Below are 20,109 nucleotides of genomic sequence, written 5' to 3'. Positions count from 1 at the left end.
TCCCTTGAAAGTTTTGAAATAATTTGTTAGTGAATTCATCTGGACCTGGGCTTTTGTTTTTGGGAAGACTTTTGATTACCATTTTAATTTCTCCAATAGTGACAGGTATGTTTAGATATGCTAGATCATCTTGGTTTAACCTTGGAAGGTTATAAGAGTCCAAAAATTTATTCATTCCAGGTTCTCTTGTTTTGTGGGATAGAGCTTCTCAAAGTAGTCTCATATTAACCTTTGAATCTCTGTAGTATTTGTAGTCATCTCCCCTTTTAATTTCTTATTTTGTTTATTAAGTTTCTCATTCTCCCTTTCTTTGTGAATTTTGCTAGTGGTTTATCAGTCTTGTTTATTTTTTCAAAGAATCAACTCTTGCTTTCATTGATCTTTCAGATTGTTTTTAGATTTCCAATTCATTGATATCTACTCTAAGCTTTATTATTTTATCTTCCAAATGACTTTCTTGGTTATTTTTGTTGATGACTTTCCAATTTTATAAACTGTGTCATTAAGTTATTTATGTAGACCCCTTTGTCTTCCTGATAAGTGTTTGCAAAGCTATAAATTTTCTTCATTGTACTGCTTTTGCTGTGTCCCAAACATTCTGATAATCATGTCTCTGTTCTAATTTGTTTCCAGGAATCTTTTGATTTTTGTTTCATTTTGTCTCTGACCCAGGAGTGAGCTATTTAACTATTGGGCATTTAAGTTTCTTCTCTGTGTCTATTTGTAATTCATTTCTAATTTCACAGCTTTATACACTGAGAAGGTAGTTTGTATAGTTTCTATCCTCCTGGTTTTATGGTTTTATGAAAGTATTTGTGTTTGTTGTCTTTTTTGGGTGGGGAGGTCACACCCGGCAATGCTCAGGGGTTACTCCTGGCTCTATGCTCAGAAATAGCTCCTGGCAGACTCAGGGGATCATATGGGATGCTGGGATTCAAACCACCATCCTTCTGCATGCAAGGCAAATGCCCTATCTCCATGCTATCTCTCTGGACCCTGTTTGTTTGTAATTTTTATTGAGACCAATGTGAATTACAAGTCTTTCAAAGTTGTATTTTAGGTACACAGTGACAGTGAATTAGGGCCATTTCCACCACCAGTGTTGACCTCCCTCCACCATACGTCCCAGCATGCATTCCAGACCTCCACCATTAGTCCCCTGGACTGCTAGTGTAATAGGTTCCTTTTGTGTATAGCTTTTATACTGTGGGTCTCTTGGTTTTATTGTCATTGACTTTGGTTTGGGTATGTAGTTCTGACCATTTTTTTATTTCCACTCAATGTTCCTGGGACTGGTTGGCCCCTGGGTTCCATCCACTTTTATTTTCTCAACTTGTAGGAATACATAGAAATATGAGGCAGAACTAGATTAGTCATGTGCTATGTTCAATAAAAAAGGTAGAATCCCCTATCTAGAAGCTATAAATATAAATAAAATTAAAAGAAGGGAAAAATAAATAAAAATAAATGAATAAATAAAATTAATGGAGGGCAGATATGGCATTTTTTGTTTATTTTTTGTTTTGTTTTGTTTTTACATATGCATAAAAACATTGGGGAAATTGGAAAGGAAATTTACTTGGCCTCAGAGATACAGGGAGTCTACCCTTGAAGCATATAGTCATGAGACTGACTACAGGCTTTGGACATGTTAGTTGTCAAACCCTAAGGTCTTTCTTTATGGTACCAGGAAAAGTTCTGTTCAGTCACGGTTATGGAAGTATGTTTTATAGGCCAGCATGTGATCTATTCTGGAGAATGTCCATGCACATTGGAAAAGAATGTATATAGTTTTCTGGGGATGGAGAGCCCTATATATGTATATATCTATTAAGTCACTCTCTTCCATCTCTCCCTTCAGAGCCCGTAAATTCTTGTTAGGTTTTTGCCTGGTTGACCTATCAAGGGTTGAAGGCTGGTGTAAAGTCTTCCACTATTATTGTGTTGCTATTGATGTCTTTCTTCAATTTTGCCAACATTAGTTTTAATATTTTACTGGGCCCTATTTAGGTGCATATAGTTTTAGGAGTGTGATTTCCTTCAATAGTTTAAACTCCTTGATTATTAAGAAATTCCATTTCTTTCCCTTATAACTTTTTAAGTCTAAAATCTGTGTCATCTGATATTAGTATAAACATTCCTGCCTTTTTTTTTTTTGGTTTTGGGGTCACACCCAGCAGTACTCAGGGGTTACTCCTGGCTCTATGCTCAGAAAATGCTCCTGGCAGGCTCGGGGGACCATATGGGATGCTGGGATTCGAACCACCATCCTTCTGCATATAAGACAAACGCCTTATCTTCATGCTATCTCTCTGGCCCCACTCCAGCCTTTTTAAGTGAGTTGTTTGCTTGGATGATTGTCCTCCAACCTTTGACTTTGAGTTTATATTTGTTCTACTATTCAGATGTGTTTCTCTTGTAGGCAGCAGAACGTTGGATTTTTTTTTTTTATCCATTTTGCCATTCTGTGTTTCTTAACTGGGGCATTTAGTGCATTGATGTGAGAGAGATACTTGTCATGGGATTTAATTTCATCTTTTTGTAAGAATTTGGTGTATCTGTTGGTCTGTCTTGTCTCAACATAAACCTTTCATTTTGTCTTTTAAGACTTTTTGAGTCTGTAAAGTTTCTGAGCTGCTATTTATCCATGAATCTGTGTATTCTTTCTTCAAACCTGTATGTGAGTCTGGTTGGGTGAAGTACTCTTGGCAAAGTATCTGTTTCATTCAGTTTTGTCACTATATCCCACCACTGCCTTTGGGATTTGAGGGTTTCTTGTGACAAATCTTTAAATCAAAGTGTGTTCCTTTGAATTTAATTTCCCTTTTTGATCCTGCTGTTTTCAGTATTCTATTCTTATCTTTGGGATTCATCATTGTGACAAGGATGTGTCTTGGGTGCTTTTCTTTGGATCTCTTTTGGCTAGTACTCTTTTGGCATGAGGAATTTGGTTCCATGAATTCTTTAGTTCTGGGAATTTTTCTGCAATGCTGTCCTTGACTATTGATTCTTCATGAGGGTTTTCTTCCTGAGTCTCTGGGACACTTATGATTCTGATAGTGTGTATGTTGTGTTTATCAAAGACTTTTATTTTCATCTGTTCATATTCACAAATGGAGGATTTTTTTTCATTGATCATTTGTTTTAAGGCTCTTTTCTAGTCTCTTCTATTGTATGGAGTTGTTATGCACCTCACCTTCTAGTTCACTAATTCTCTTCTCAGTTTCGGTTGCTCTGGTAGAGTGGCTTTCCAGTGAGGTTTTCATTTTGCCTACCAAGTTTTTCAGTCCTGTTGTTCTATTTTGAAATTTTCTAATTTCTATTTTCATTTCCTCTTGATTATTACTTCTGTTTCATTCAGTTCATTCCATACTTTCTTTGAGTTCTATGACCATATTTTTTCTCTAAACTCCTTATCTGAGAGGCTAAATAGGTTTGTACTTTTCAGGTTATCAGACCTACCATCTTTATCCTCTAAGCATGGTGGAGGCCTGAATTGTTTTCCCGTTGTCACAGTTACAGTGTGGTGTTTTCTATGTTCATTGTTGGTGTTCATTCACAAGAACTGTGAGGCAACAGAGTGGAGCAACCACACTCCACTTACCTAGCAACACTTTTGAGGAGCTACCAGACTCCCCTTTCTGCCTCAGTCTTTGATAGTAGCAATGGGTTGTCATTTACCTGGTTACACATTATGGGCACCACCAAACAGACTCCCCTTCCTACAGGAATATCTTTAATTTATTTTATTTAATCATCATGAATTACAAAGTTATTTATGATTGGGGTTTAGGCATACAATGATTCTGCTCTGATCCCTTCACCTGTGTTCACCTCCTTCTAACAATGCCTTTCACCCTATTTTCCTCTTAACCACCATTTTGCCTCTATGAGGAGTGGGTATTTTTTTTAACTTTTGATAAGTAGGATGTCTTTTCACTTTTATGTTTCTTTGGCTTACAGAATTCTTTGCGACATTCTTGACTCAGGTCAACTGAGTGTCCTTCTGCTGGCACATCATTGATAGCTTTAGATTTATCTCATTCAGGTTCCATGACTATTGATATTTCAAAAGTAAAACTATCACTGTTAACATCAGAAGATACTATACCTAGTGAAGTTATAGCAGGGCCCCTATGGACTTTTAGCAAATTAAAATTATGTTCAGCTGGGCCCGGAGAGATAGCACAGCGGCGTTTGCCTTGCAAGCAGCCAATCCAGGACCAAAGGTGGTTGGTTCGAATCCCGGTGTCCCATATGGTCCCCCGTGCCTGCCAGGAGCTATTTCTGAGCAGACAGCCAGGAGTAACCCCTAAGCACCACCGGGTGTGGCCCCAAAAACAAACAAAAAAAAATTATGTTCAGCTGCTACTGCTACTAAGTATGTGAGTCCATAATTAAGTTTAAGAATATAGACAGCTTACTAGCTTGGGAACTTAAAACTGGCTTGAAATAAAGGATGTGTTTATTGAAAACTACAGAAGTAGGCACAGTGCTAAAGAATTTGATGGAGGGGGAAGGAGGAAAGAAAAGAATTTGCATTGATGAGTCAGGCAGTCCTGGGTTCAAAATAATGACTTGTATTTGTTGTCAAGTCATGAAGGACAGGCAACAGGTCACCTGGAACAAACTTTGACATGAGTCAGTCTAAACTAATTTGTCACACGTAAGACTGAGATAATAATAATAGTCCTTCCTAGGTTGATAAGTTTAAAGTAAGTTATACATAATCAGTCTGAACACAGTGCCTAACTTTGTCTGAACACGGTGCCTAACTTTGTTCATAGTAAGTCTGAACACAGAGCTCTGTGAGAACAACAGAATGTGCTCTTTCCCACATGGATATTGCAGGTAGAAAGTAACACTGGGGTTACAGAAGCAATGAATTGCACTATGAGTTGGATGGATGGGAGAGGTCGAGCAAAGAAGGTAGACTCTAAATTAAGCTTAGAAAGGAAAGTAGAGGGGCTGGAGAGATAGCACAGCGGTAAGGCATTTGCCTTGCATGCAGAAGGATGGTGGTTCGAATCCCGGCATCCTATATGGTCCCCCAAGCTTGCTGGGGGCAATTTCTGAACATAGAGCCAGGAGTAGCCCCTGAGTGCTGCCAGGTGTGACCCCCCCCCCCAAAAAAAAAGAAAGGAAAGTAGACTGTAGATGAGGAGGCCGGAAGGCATTGCTGGCAGGGCAAACTAAAGAGCCAGAAAAGGCCCACCAAAGACTGTGTGCCTTGCCTCTGGAGACTAGCATCTTGTTTATTTTGTGCACTTATTTATTTTTATGTTAATAAATTCAAACATACTTTCATATAACAGTTGGAAGAATCCATATCTAGAAATGCAGATTTTACATAAAAAAGAAGCCTGCTTCTCACTCTTTCTTTTTATGACCTTTTTGGCTGCCTATACAAAGTCTTTAATTTTGCTAACAGGGTCAACTTAATTAAACAATTTTGTGTCATCATAAAGAAATTGTTTACCGAATTGATCAAGTACCACTTATACCAAGAGTACTTCTGAGTTCTACATATTTTCATGTTCCAACCCCAGAAATTCTGATACTGAGTATGACCAAGGAATCTGTATTATTAATTATTTCCCGAGGGACTGGAGAGATGTTATAGAGGTTAAAGTGCTTGTACTGTACATAGCTGTACAGTTGGATTTAGGGCACCATGATGCTCTGAGCATTACATAGAGTGTAGCTCAGAAGCCATTGAACACCAAAAAATGTAGCCCTGGAAGACCTGTACTCTGGTTTAAGGTCCTTAAAAACAAGGTGAACTGTGTATGGCCCAAAGGGAATAGATTGGGGATCATCAGGGAGATGATCCAGCAGGTGAAGACCAGTTTGCAAGAGCAGAATGATTGTCTCCTGTTTTGAAGTATTTCACCCAATCATCCTAGATAATTGTCCTGGATAGGCCACTGTTTATTCTTTTTGTGATGCTCTTAGTATGTTTTTGCATAATTAATTTCCTCACCCACTTTATTCAGGCACACATAGGTGCAGTTAAGATGCTCGTGCTGGGGCCAGAGTGATAGCACAGCAGTAGGGCATTTGCCTTGCACACAGACAACTCAGGACAGACCTGGGTTCAATCTCTGGCACCCCCCCTGGGTCTGCCAGGAGCAATTTCTGAGCACAGAGCTAGGAGTAACTTCTGAATGCCACCAGGGGTGGCCCCCAAACCCTAAATAAATAAATAAACAAATAAATAAATAAATAAATAATAAAAGTGTTTGTTCCCATAAGTAGAGACAGGGATGAAGAACCTCAAGGAGAGTCAAGGATTTGACTCAAATTTAAGTTCATAAGAAGAGGGGGGAATGTGGGGGTCCTGTATTCTAAATAAAGAGGGATGCTATTTTGTAAGGACCACATGTCATTGTAAACCTTTCCCTTTCTTAATTCTTCCTCCCTTCCTTCTTTCTTTCCTTCTCCCCTTTCCTCTCTCTATCCTTCCCACTCTCCATTCCTCTACATTCTTCCTTGCTCTCCTTTCCTTTCTCCTCCTCTTTTTCTCTCCCTCCCTTTTCTTCTCCCTTCCACAGCTTTTTCTTTCTCTCTCTCCACTTTCCTGACCAATTCTACTCTTCTTCCTTTCTTTCTGGGCCAAAAGAAATATTTCTTAACAAATTACATAGTGAATTAAGTGTGATTTTAGAGCATCTAATTATATTTGACAAATAATGAATGGGACATTGAAGGTTCAAAGAAGTACATTCCACATTCTTCATTTTAGTAATAAGATCTTAGCATGGTCTACTGCTGAGCAGCCTGGCTTATATGCAGGAATACAGTTCATATGCTTGCTTCTCTGGGCTCACTTTCTGTAGCTTCTACTTTGAACATGTTATCTAATTTCTCTGCACTTCAGTTTCTTCCAGATTAAACTGTGAAAAGAGTTAGTACCATTACTAAGGGTTGCTATGCAAGTTAAATTATTAATTCATATAAAATACTTAGAAAAAGGCCTGGTATATAATCATTGTTCAGTGTGAATTTTGTTAAGAGGTTATTGAATTAATTATATAATTCATCACAAAGAGGAAATAGAATTCATTGTGACAAACAACAGGGCATCAATGTGAGGTTCTGTTTGGAGTTTTTAAATCACCAGGTATATGCAAGCCAGGATCTGATTTTAAAAATCAGCCTTTAAGAAATAATATTGGCATTTTTATTTTATTAATGTGTATATGAGATTTTTAATGCAAATAAATTATATAGGCTTTCAAGAGTAGGTGCTAAAATTAATAAACATTACAACAAAGTACCTATGAACTTGCCATCCAATTAAATAGAAACTACCAGTATCTTTAGAATATCTTACATGCCCTATTTTTCCTACATAAATAATTATCCCATAAGTTTAATGTTAATCATTTTGTTATTCTTACTGATTTTACCACAAATGAACATAATTTTAAATACCAAAATGTTTCTATTTGTCTCTACAAAAAAAAACAAACACACATTTCTGATGTGACTGGCTTCATTTTGATTCTCAGCACTGTATACAGTCCCCTGAGCTCTGTCAGAAGGGATTTCTGAGCATTGTCAGGAGTAGTGCTAAACATAGCCAGATGTGCCCCTAAAAAAACCTTTTTTTCCCAAACAATACACTTTTCCACATTTTGCATTCATTTTATTTATTTGGGGGTGTTTAGGTTATACTTGGTGGTGCTCAAGGCTCTTTGCTCAAGAATCACTCCTGATAGGGCTCCAAGAACCATACAGGACACCAGTGGTGTCCAAGGCAAGTGTCCTACCTGCTGTAGTGTACAATTATAGTCCTTTATATTAATTTTAATTATGAGCAAATGTGAATTCTTTGGGGGGTCTAATTTTCACCTTTTCTCCTTCCTTTCTTTTGCAATGAGATCTAATTTTATTTACTTCAGCTTTATCCTTCCCTTCCATTCGTTTGGAAGTTACATGCTCTATTAAGTTTTGCCTTTGTAACAACATAGTATAAAGTTAATTAATATTTTCTCCTTCCCATTAGCACAGAGACCTTGGAACTCTCCCTCTAGAATTTCTTTGAAATTATACAATTTCATTGAGAAAGGACATTTCATATCAAAGTTGGTGCTATAGCTTTTGATGTGTGGCTTATTTAATTCTTCTCTCTTGGTGACAGTTGTCCTCTCTTGAGAATGCTTGAAAAAAATAAAAGTTCTGGTATTGTGAGACAGTCAGACCACTAGATCCAGAAGAACCTTTAAAATGGTATAAAAATAATATTTTTCAACTTTGGAACATGTACAAAAATAAGAAATTATTTAATTTTTTATCAGGACACACACAGATATAGATAGTGTACATTGAAAGAAAGTTTCATGAAGAAATACCATTCTATTCCATTTGATCTGTTCTTGAATGAAAGGAAAAGCAAACATCCAAGTTGACTGTGCCTAATAAAACCCTGAATCAAAAGCGAATGATTGCATAGATCATATGAGCAATTAATATGTGCCTGTAAATTATTGTTCATTAAGTATCAGTATGGCTGCAAAAAGAACATCATTTGGGGAAGATGACAGTTAAAGGAGTAGAAAAAGATTGACATAGACTCTATATTAAAGGCATTTTAGAAATCTTGCCTCAGAGAGAGAGAGACGGATGAGGAAGGAAGGGAGGAATTAAATGCCTCCCCAGTGGGGAGGTTGGGAGGGAATCTGGGGGCACTAGTGGTGGGAAATGTTCATGGGTGAAGGATGGTATACATTTTAAGACTGAAACTCAATCATGAACAACTTTGTAATCATGATGCTTAAATAAAAAGAAAAATTGAACAAACAAACAAAAAAGAAATCTGCCTCAAACAGTGTCATTGTATCAGGGATACATTGTGCTCACATGTGTCTCCTGGTGTTGTGTCTCCATTTTCTTAAATGGAAAATGTGGATAATTACTATAGATTATCTTCTTAGGGTTCAGAGAACAAACCAACAGATTGTTATAGGGAATAGAGATAAGACAGGGATTAAGGCATTTGCCTTGCTTGCCACTCACCCCAGCTCAGCCCTAGACTTCTTAGTTTTCTTAGCACTGCCAGGAGTAGCACTGAAGGCCTGAGTACCAGCAGGGAGACTTGGGAAATCATGAACACCACAAGCAGCACCTTATCTTCAGGCCCTTGCATTGAATTTGAGAAACTGTTGCATCTTTTGCTTTCTATTCAGGGGCCTTCGTGGTGTGCTGGACCCCAGGGCTGGTGGTACTGCTCCTCGATGGCCTGAACTGCACTCAATGCGGCGTGCAGCATGTGAAAAGGTGGTTCCTGCTGCTGGCACTGCTTAACTCTGCCATGAACCCCATCATCTATTCCTACAAGGATGAGGACATGTACAGCACCATGAAGAAGATGATTTGCTGTTTCTCTCAGGAGACCAATCCGGAGAGGCGCCCCTCCCGTCTGCCCTCCACGATCCTCAGCAGGAGTGACACAGGCAGCCAATATTTAGAGGATAGCATCACCCGAGGCACGAGCTGCGACCAGAGCAAGGGAAGTTCCTGAGCTAAGATGCCACCACTTACCCGGGGCCTTTTCTGGAAAAAGAGCTATCAAGCCTGGTTACTTGTCTCCCACTAAGTCCATATACAGTGTTACTGGGGGGTGTCTGAATTTATCCTTGCTAGGTCTTTCTTTAAAAAAAAAAAAAAGAAGGTTTTACATAGCTTAAAAGCACATGCAGTAAAGAGCGTGCACGCTGCTTTTAGAGCAAATGCACGAGGAGAGAAATGGTGGCCTCAGACTTTCTGGGGAGCCCTGAAGCTCCCATGCCCCATGGACACTGTTGTTATCGTATAGCCATCCTCTGGTGTTTTAAAAGGACATTGTTCAAGGGCTTGGGTCAAAATAAGTAATCATGTTCCTTGAGCCATTTATGTAGCTGCTTGAAAAGTCTATACAATTCTCTGCGCATACATTTAAAACATTTGACAGTGCTTCAGAAATGAGACTTTTATCCTTCAAGAAACCATGGCCAGCCAGTAGCAAGGTGTTCAGTAGAATTTGCAGTATCACAGATTAATAAAGGCTCTCCGGATGAAACTTGAGTTTTATCTGAGAAAAAAGAAAAGATTGGAAGTCATAATAAAAACTGTAAACGCCAGAAACTAGCTTGAAGCAAAAAGAGATAGAGGTCTTGCTGTTCTCCATATGTGCAGGCATGCTTCTTTGTATTTATGCACTTGTATTTAAATGTCACAGACAGTGATGGTGAAGTACATCCACTGGCTGACTACCATTTCCAGTTTAGGACTACAACTAAATATAATAGTCAAACTACAGCTGAATGAATGACCAGCTGTACTCCATAAGAAAAGAGTAAGATGATTTTTAAAACAACAAAACAAGCTTATAGTAGAGTAAAAGGTATATTGACAAAATGTCTAACTCCTTCCATATAGGATAAAATATGAACTCAAGTCCTTAAATTCAGTGACTTCCATATTGCTGGTGGCTTGTCAGATTTAGTACGTGGAATCATTTTTCCCATCTCATATTGTGCCCATGGTTATTCCATACTCTCGGTTCTGGTTTCAGATGTGGACTGAATTTTAATCTCGGTTTTATTCAAAAATGTTATCCTTCAAAGAGCTATATAGGCAACATAAAAGACAAACCAGTAAAAAAAAAAAAACCTCCTACTTATAGGCTACTGACCGATGTTTTCTGTGTAAAGCATTTAGAATATATTCTAATTTTAAGAAAAGGCAAATGTTGTAATATTTATGTAGTTGCAAAAGACGTTTACATTTTTGCTATTGTGATATAATACTATGTGCAAGAACTACTTGGAATAAAAAAGTTTGAGGAGTCATGCTTTGAGATTTAATATCCTAAAATACAAAGTTTATTATTTGAAGGTGTAGATTTTACCAATTCTGTGTAGTAAGTCTATCTTAAGCTTATGTCAATGCTACCTATGAAATAAAATATAAAAGAATCTGTTCTCTCTTGCTGAAGTGCATTATTGCCTTGTGTTTTTTCTAAGTAAAAATATAGATGTGGTAGCTATAGCACAAAAAACTATAGCAGAAGAAAAATCATATTTGCCATGGCATACACACTCTCAATGTTTTATGTAACCATTTTGAATCTATAGCTGGCCAAAGAGTGGAGAATTGAAATTGAATTCCAGTCCCTGAATAGCTACTAAGGGATCTTTAAAGATTTTATTTTGAGGAAAGCATCATTTTTTACCCTGCAGTGGAGTGTCATATTTAGAATGGTATCTGGAGGGGATCCAAGTGTGGGAACTCGGGTGGAAATATATAGCTTTAGTTTGTATGCACATACCAAGCTCAACAATGGTACAAGAGTAAAGAAGTCATGCATATTTGGAAATGGCAAGTGCCAGAAGTCACAGAAGTTACTCTGAACACTGTAAATCCATTTCTTACTTGGCTTGCAGGGTGGGTAGATATTGGGGGAGGGGAGTAAAAGAATGTTTTTTCTTAGATTCTAACACTCCTTTGTTTATCTGCAAGTCATTGAGATGATAGTTCTAAAATTTTAACCGAAGTATTTCCAGTCAAGCCCTTGACTTAAAGTGTGGGCTATAATATAGCTAACCAAGATTTCATGTTCTTAATTTTATAGAGCTATCCAAGGAAATTTAGTTCTTTGTGAAGACGGCTTGCTCAAAAATAAATGACGTTTCGGAAGTTTTAGCAAATTCTTTATGCAAATGGGTGGTAGATTGTGTGTTCATTATGTGACTTTTTAGAGGCCCTTTGTACTGATGGCCTCATTTCTGTGGTTCCAAATAAAAGCAATATTAAACCATAAACTAAATTTAAGGGTAGCCTTTTAACATTAGGCATTTTAAGTCAAGATTAATAGATTAGCCATTTTTAGAATTAAAGAATGATTATGAGCCTTGAACAATTCAACTCTTAAGAATGTAAGTTAAAGAAATTATTATAAATTAGGAAAAGAATTTAGCTCTTTCACTTACTAGCACTGTGATGCTGGGTGGCCTTCTGGGCTTTTAGTTTTTCACCTTTAAAATGGTGATAGCAATTCTCTTATTCCATAGGCTCACTGTGGAGATTAAATAAATTATATGTCAAGCACTTAGAATAGTACTGGGTGTTGGATACATAAAATTAGTGTTATAGGTGGAGTGCAATTTAGTAATTTAAGTTCATGAATATAAATAATCTATAATATTGAATACTGTGGAAATCTTCCAAGCAATGCTCAGGAAACCTGGGAGCACCTCCTGGCAATTCTCAGCCATCCAGGTCTGGTTTGGTGCTGCTCAAGTTCTGTAGTGTCAGGTAATATGTGACCATGAAATCAGTATTAAAGAGCTGCATCTTCTCAAGGATGTTCTGGGGGACCATATGGTACTGGGGATTGAACTGGGATTGATACAGAAGGCATAGTGCCTTAATTTTGTAATCTTTCTTCAGCCTTTACAAATTAAACGCTATCTATGTGAGTGAACACGTGTGTGTGTGTGTGTGTGTGTGTGTGTGTGTGTGTGTGTGTGTGTGTGTGTTGAATATGGTACCTAAAGATTTTAAGGTGATTTCTAGGGTTTTGACTAAACTATTAAAGTGAAGATTTCTTTACACTAAACTATAGAAATGTAGTAGACACAGCTGGGTAAAGATGTGGGGAAGATGGATAACATCTGTAGCTCTTGGGAGAGGCCCACTCTAGAGATACTAACTTTGAACTCACCAGCACCCATTTAAATACCATTAATTTAATGAACTACATTTAAAGCTACAAGACTAAACTTAGTCATAGGCACAGAGAGTGAAGATAGAGAACAACAGCTCCAAGAACAAGGTCCTAGGAGGTTGCTATATTTGAAGTTCTAGAAATGAAGACTCAGTTGAGGGAAATGGGAAGACATGGTCAGTGTGTATAGGAAGAGAAGCAAAAGTTAGCGGATATTAAAAATAATTAGCTGTAATTTAAGGCTTGAAATTTCGCCTGCTTATTAAGCTTTGAAAGTTTTTAAGTGATCTTGACATAGCTATTTGTGAAATGGTGGAAAGGAAAGCTTAATTTGGGGGTTGAGGGAGAGAACGAGGGTTAAAGCTCAAGGGAGATTAGGAGGAGATAATAATGACTAGTTATTTTTAAGTTGCAGTTGTATTTATGTTCCTTAAAAGGGATCATAGAAATAGAACTCTAGCTCGAGGGGCATAGGAGGTCAGTGGCAGGCATTACCATATATTAGTTGTCTCTAGGAATGATCCAGTCAAGGGGATAACTGAGGACCCAGAAGAGAAGTGATAAGTACTGGAGGGAGTGGGCCCCAGGTTAGAGATGGAGGCTCTGGTGTTTGACAGCTACAGGGACATTCCACCCATAGCAACAAGGATGAGGGCAGGGTATGCATGCAGGGAGCTGTAATAAGAATGATGGTCATATGTTCACTCTTTCCTACTATCTTATCAGTAAGTAAGTGCCATATATCTTTAGCTGAATGCTGTGATAAGGACAGATGGTTGGGAGGAATACAGCTTGAGGTGTCGGGACTCAGAAACATGGATTTGTAAATAGTAAGTGGAAAAAAAGTTTACAGAAAAGCCTGAGGTTTTCCTGAGAAAAATGCAAGGTCTATTTAATTTTCAAGAAGTAAAGCTAATGGAGAAAAACTGACATTGACTGAGAGCCCAGTACTTGCTAGGAATTATGCTTTGCATTTTCTTTATTTAATTCTGGATAAAATAAGAATTAGATAAGACTTTCGAAGGGAATTTCAACCTGACTTTGTAGTAATGAGCAGAGATTCAACAATTATTAATGGCTTTCATTTCCATTGCTAATAAGTAGGAAATAAATAGGAAGACCAGGATCTGGAGAAACACCAGTTTGCTTGATAAACTGGCTCCTTAAGATTTGGAGGAAGCTGTGTATTTTGAGTTCTATATTGGAGGAGTGGGTTTTGCATTTCAAGATGGAAAAGGATTCTGGCTGGGTGGAGGAGGAAAGTGAGAAAGAACATGATAAATCTTAGGAATATGGAAGGGGAAAGGCTGACTCTCATGGACTGGTTGGTTGAAGGAAATGATAGAAAAAATGATCCAACCAACTCCAAAATAGAGGAATAGAAGAAGTGTCTGTCTTCAGTGACCAGACAGCAGGGCAGCCTGCCAAAATATGGCAATGCATGCCGATGGTGCTTTGCAGAACTGCTAAGCAAATGTTCCCTGCATTGTTTGTCCAATTCATTATTTTTAAAAAATGAGAGCTGTTGGGTTCCATTGAGATAAAAGATGGCCTCTGAGTATAATCTCATTATCATCTGTCACTGTGGCTGGGGAGCTTTATGTGTCCGCAGAATCTCAGAATCTATATTTCTTGAGCTTTAATCTCAGGGTCGATATCCCAACACAGCACTGCTCATAATAAATAGCTGGTAGTAAATGATAAAGTAGGCTACTGTGTTTTGTTTTATTTTATTTGACTTTCAAACCAATCAATTTTATAGCTGACTGCTCAAGTCTTGAAAAAAATTCTGGAGACAGCAAAGAATCATATGAAAAACTAGAACATGCTGACAAAATGAATCTTTATCTCTCCCACTTCTCCCACAGAAAAAGGCCCTACGTAGACTCTTGATTATACATCTAATAAGACAAGTGCTGATGGAAATGGCCATTTTGATTGGTTTTCAAAGTAACTCTTTTTTATGCCTGTTAGGCCAGTGATACTGCTTCTCCTAGGCGCCTGTGTGACATACTCAGTGAAGACTGTAGTTTGCTTATTAACTTCTAACTGAGGTTTTTGTTTGGCTTTACTTTGTTTTTCAGAGCACAGAAAATAATAATCTTGAAATGCTAGTAAAGAGAGAGGTATATGAAAAATAAAATAACCTCTATTCTCTAGAGGACTTGACTAGAAAGTACTGCTGACCATAAAACACCCCTTTCATTCCTTTTGGAAATACACACACACACATATAGATATAGATATAGATATAGATATAGATATAGATATAGATATATGTTTATACACATATGTTTGGGGAATTGGATATAACTTACTCCTGACTGTATTTTCAGGAATCACTCCTGGAAAAGCTCAGCAAACCATATGTGGTGCTAAGGACCAAATTCAGGTCAGTAGTGTGGAAGGCACTTGCCTGACCTGCTATACAGCCCCTCCCTTAAGAAACATTTGTGTTTCAAGTAAGGTAAAAATATTTCTTTGGGGGCCGGGCGGTGGCGCTAGAGGTAAGGTGCCTGCCTTGCCTGAGCTAACCTTGGACAGACCACGGTTTGATCCCCTGGCATCCCATATGGTCCCGCAAGCCAGAAGCAACTTCTGAGCGCATAGCCAGGAGTAGCCTCTGAGCGTTACCGGGTGTGGCCCAAAAAAACCCAATATATATATATATATATTTTTGGGGAAAGGAAAAGCAAAAAGAAATTCTTTCTTGGCTCTCTAGAGTGAAAAGTATGAGCTTTTGCATCTCTATATTATAAAATTTTAAAAGTATAAATACCAATTTAAAATACATATAATTAACTCAGCATGAAAAGGCAAGTATTTTGTTTTGTTTTGCTTGTTTGGCTTTAGGGACACACCTGACTGTGCCTAGTCCATACTTCTGGCTCTTTGCTCAGGTATCACTCCTAGCATCCTTTGGAGTACCATATGAGGTGCTGGGGATTAAACTCAGGTTTATCATATGTAAGGAATACCCTAGTAACTGTACTATCTCTCTGGTCACTAAAAGACAGTTTTTTACTTTAATTGTTTTGCTTGTCTCATTGCAGTTTCCAACAAATATTTATTATTTTAATTCATCTATTTATACATTAACTGAGTAAACTATAAAATCTTGGGCTCTATTCTAAGAAAGATACTGAGGAAAATAAGATAAACACTGAGATCCAAAAGAACTCGCATTTGTGATTAAGGTGCTTCTGACATATTCAAGGGACAAGAAAGGACCAACAGGAGACAGGAATGTAGTTAAGCAATAGAGCATTTGCCTTGTATGTGCATAACCTTGGATTTGATCTCTGGCATTGGGAAAGGGAAAGGAATGGAAAAGAAGGGAAGGGGAAGGGGGAAGGGAAGGGAAAGGGAAGGAGAAGGGCAGGGTAGAACAGGACAGGGCAGGGAGGGAAAAGAAAGGGAAGGGGAGGGAAGGGAAAGGGAGGGAGAAAGGAGGGGAGAGAAAGAATGGGGCTACACGCCCACTGGTTGTCCACATTGTCCACAATGCATGACCAGATTTATGACTAACCAAAATTGCCATTTGGATTGCTGTTGCACAAATTGCAGGGTATGGCATAAAATAGACTGTTGCTATGGGACCAATGGGTGTTCTAAAAGTCAGTGACTACAAGGGCACTTGCTTACAATGTGCATGTTTTATATAGATTATGTAAATAAATTACAGGCATGCCTTTACAAAATTATTATTATGACAAAATAAGTCATAGTTCTTATTTTTCATTGCTTTCGTTTTTAATTGTTAAAGATCCATTTAACTCTCCTCCAGAGATCTATGCAGAAAGGCTCAAGCTGTTCAGAGAGGAGAGGCTTAGGCAAAATGCCAATGCTATGTTAGGGTGCCTTGAACCAATGAGAGGCTCACTGTCTCAGATGAGGTACTTCCCACCAGGAAATGGAGACTGATGAAATGCAGCTCTTTGGCTTCTTTCAGGATAGCACATTCTCTTGGCTGCCCATTCTCTGATTTTACTCCTCTCATTAGCTTTCTAATTAATGCTGTCAGGTTTTCCTACTTCCAAAAAATTTTTTGATCTACTTCCAACTCTCCTGGTCATCATATAAAGTCACAAAGCTCTAATTACACCTATATATTATATACTATTTGCTGATAACTCCCAACTTTATATCTACAAGTAAGACCTCTTGATTTTTCTCAAACTACACTGGTAAAGAAAAATCCCTTTCAGAAGAGAGGCTGACAGGTGACAGAGGCAGTGATGGAAGTTCTTGGATATTTGATTAGTGGTGGCACATAGTAACATTCTACATCAATACCATAAATTTTAGCACTATCAGAACTATGTCTAAACATAGGAAATTTAAACAAATAAACACAGAAAGAAAACCATCTGCCCCAACTGCAAAAAAAAGAGAGAAAAGAATGTTCCCTTTGAATCACTATTGATTCCCACACACCCCAAACATGTTCTAATAACCTTTTATCTCATTTGCTGGTAACATAAGACCTCAGATTGCTCAAGTCAAAAAATGTAATGTCTTCCTTCAAATCTCTTTTCTTCATATTCCACATCTAAAATGTCAACCAGTTGTTCTTATTTTTCAACATAATAGTATCTAATGATTTTGCATTATCTCTGTTGCTATCTTAATTTCTTGCCTAGATTTCTACCCTTTCTCTCATGTCTAACAACTTCTACCTTTTCTTTCCTAAAAATGTATCTGTGGCACAAGTATTCCTTTAAAAATTCTGTCAAGGCTACTGTATATAATGCAATGGGCAGGGCATTTACCTTGCACTGTTGACTTGAGTTCATCTCTTATTGTCCCCTGAGCACTGCCAGGAGGTATCCCTGAGCATATAGCCAAGAATAACCGTTGAAAACCACTGGGATATCCCAAACACTCCCAAAATTTTTAATTAATACAATTAAAATTCAAGTCCAACTATGTCCTCACACTGCTTTTAATCTTGCAATGATCTCCCATCTTAGTAAAGTGATGTCAGATGTCTTGATAACTTCATGACCTCTCTGTCTTTTTTCTCCTACATTCCTCCTCACCTGCACCATCCCAGTTGCATGGAACATATTAGGAATGCTCCTACCTCAGTAGCTTTGCATTGTTAGTTGCTGACCTTAAATGGAGTTTTCCCATGTCTGCATATAGCCTGCTCCCTTATCCTTTCAAGTCTTAAACATTGCCTTCTCAATGAGATCTGACTATGCTATGTAGACTTTTCTAAGGTAAAAATTATTCCTGTCTGATTCAATGATCCATTGTGAAAACTTAGAACAATACCTGGATGATAGCAAATGGTCAGAAAATATTTGAATATAAATTAAAATAAATAAATATGTAATATGCAGGAGGAGAGCTCTGTTAAGAAATATTTCTATTTATTCCATTTGTGTTCAAATAGTCCCTAAAAGACAAAACCAGTCTTCTGAACAACTGTCAAACGTAAAAGTTCTGGTATCCTAATCACAAACACATTTTTATGTTTGTTATAAATCAGTTATTGTGGAAATCATTTTATGTGCATCATCTCTTTCAATTCTCATAACACAATAAAGTAATTTGGAACAATATTACCTATTGTACAGACAAAATATACCATTTCAGAAAGATTAAGTAAATTTTCTCAAGTCTAAATACTTGTATAAAAGTCTCTGAACTTTTATACAATTCTTATTTTTTTAGAAAAGATTTACTGACAGAGTGTGTTCTCTGAAATTCATTACTCAACAATTGTTCCATAGTCCTAAATGAATTCCACCCAAATCTTTGAAAATAGCATTTGAAGATTTCAGAAGTATTGTAACAAAAAGTTAAGAAAAAAAAACACAAGATAGACGCCTAAATTCAATTAAATGCCATTTCAGTAACCTTATAAGTTTATGATTCAAAAATATTAGAAAATAGTAAAAGAATCCAGAAACTGCTAAATTTAAATGAATTTAAATTTAACTAGAATATGCATGTGTATATATAAGCAATCCAATGAAAATGCTGATCAAGTAAAGTAAGAAGTCTTGTTTGGAGGATTTGGTACAAAGATCTAGAGAAAAGAATGGCATTTGTAAAAGGCTGTAAAAGTAGATGAACTATGAGACAACTTTTTTTTAAAGGCATTGATAGAGTGTCTGTCTGTCTATAAATACAATTAGTATGTCCTGCCAATATTTCTAATATAAATAATTGCAGCTGTCCCCTCTGAACATTATCGCGATTCAACGACAGCCTTCTCCTCTGTGAAGTGGATAAGATGGTCGTCCCCCAGAGAAACATACAGTTCAAGATCCCTGGAACCTATGCATGTTTCCTTATTTGAAAAAAGGGCCTTTGCAGATATAATGAAATTACAACTCTTTTTTTAAAATAATATATTTTAATACAAACATGATTACAAACATGTATGTAGTTGGCTTTCAGTCTTAAAAAGAACACCTGCCCTTCACCAGTGCAACATTCCCGCCAGGGTCTCAAAATTCAATCTGAATTATTCATATAAACCACAGAAGAGGAATACAAAGAGTGTGAAACTGTAAAGACAGAATTTGGAAATAGAATGTGTCCAAAACCAAAAAAGTTAATGAGTGTCAAGAGGCACCAACAGTGGCAGGATGAAGTATTCTCCTCTCCTCTCTAGCATCCAGAAGAATATGAACTTGCTGACACCTTTATTCCAGACTTCCGGCCCCCAGAATTATGTTAAAAACCATTTCTGTTGTTTTAAGCCACTCAGGTTGTGGTTAAAAAAATGCAATGAGGGCCGGAGAGATAGCATAGGGGTAGGGTGTTGCCTTGCATGCAGAAAAATGGTGATTTGAATCCTGGCATCCCATATGGTCCCATGAGCCTTCCAGGAGCGATTTCTGAGTGTAGGGCCAGGAGTAGTAACCCCTGAGCGCTGCTGGGTGTGACCCAACCCCCCCCCAAAAAGCAACGATTCTTTTAAAATGGTACAGCAGTGGGGAGGCAATAATACAACAGATGGGGGCAGTTTCTTTGCACACTGCCAACTTGAATTTTGTCCCTGGTATTCCATATGGTCCTCTGAGACCCACTGGGAGTAATTGCTGAGTACAGATACAGGAGTAATCCCTGAGCATCGCCTGGTGTGGCCCCAAAACATCAACAATAACAAAATCTGATTTGAACAGTTGAACAAGTTAGTCATTTTAAAACAAAAATTTAATTGAATTATCATGAGATATAGTTACAAATTTGTTCGTGATTGAGTTTCAGTCATATAATGTCCAGCACACATCCCTTCATCAGTGCAGATTTTCTACCACCAAAGTATCCAGCTTCCGCTCCTTCACACCTGCCTCTATGGCACACATTATTGTTCTCTCTTTCTCTTTCTCTCTTTCTCTGTCTGTCTGTCTTCCTTTATTTTATATACCTTTTAG

General features: G+C 37.6%; 2 protein-coding genes across 3 annotated transcripts in view; one reads left to right on the top strand and one right to left on the bottom strand.

The window, feature by feature from the left end:
- Positions 1-9,526, top strand: part of LPAR3 (lysophosphatidic acid receptor 3) — a 58,435-nt gene extending 48,909 nt beyond the window's left edge. The window contains exon 2 of the mRNA XM_049771262.1: positions 9,192-9,526. Coding sequence (XP_049627219.1) covers positions 9,192-9,526 — 335 coding nt within the window. The remainder of the gene's footprint in view (positions 1-9,191) is intronic.
- Positions 1-20,109, bottom strand: part of RPF1 (ribosome production factor 1 homolog) — a 1,036,037-nt gene that overhangs the window by 758,899 nt on the left and 257,029 nt on the right. The window lies entirely within an intron of this gene.

The sequence above is a fragment of the Suncus etruscus genome, chromosome 4 (genome assembly GCF_024139225.1).
Source record: "Suncus etruscus isolate mSunEtr1 chromosome 4, mSunEtr1.pri.cur, whole genome shotgun sequence".
Classification (NCBI taxonomy): Eukaryota; Metazoa; Chordata; class Mammalia; order Eulipotyphla; family Soricidae; genus Suncus; species Suncus etruscus.
This window is presented reverse-complemented; position numbering and strand designations above follow the sequence as displayed.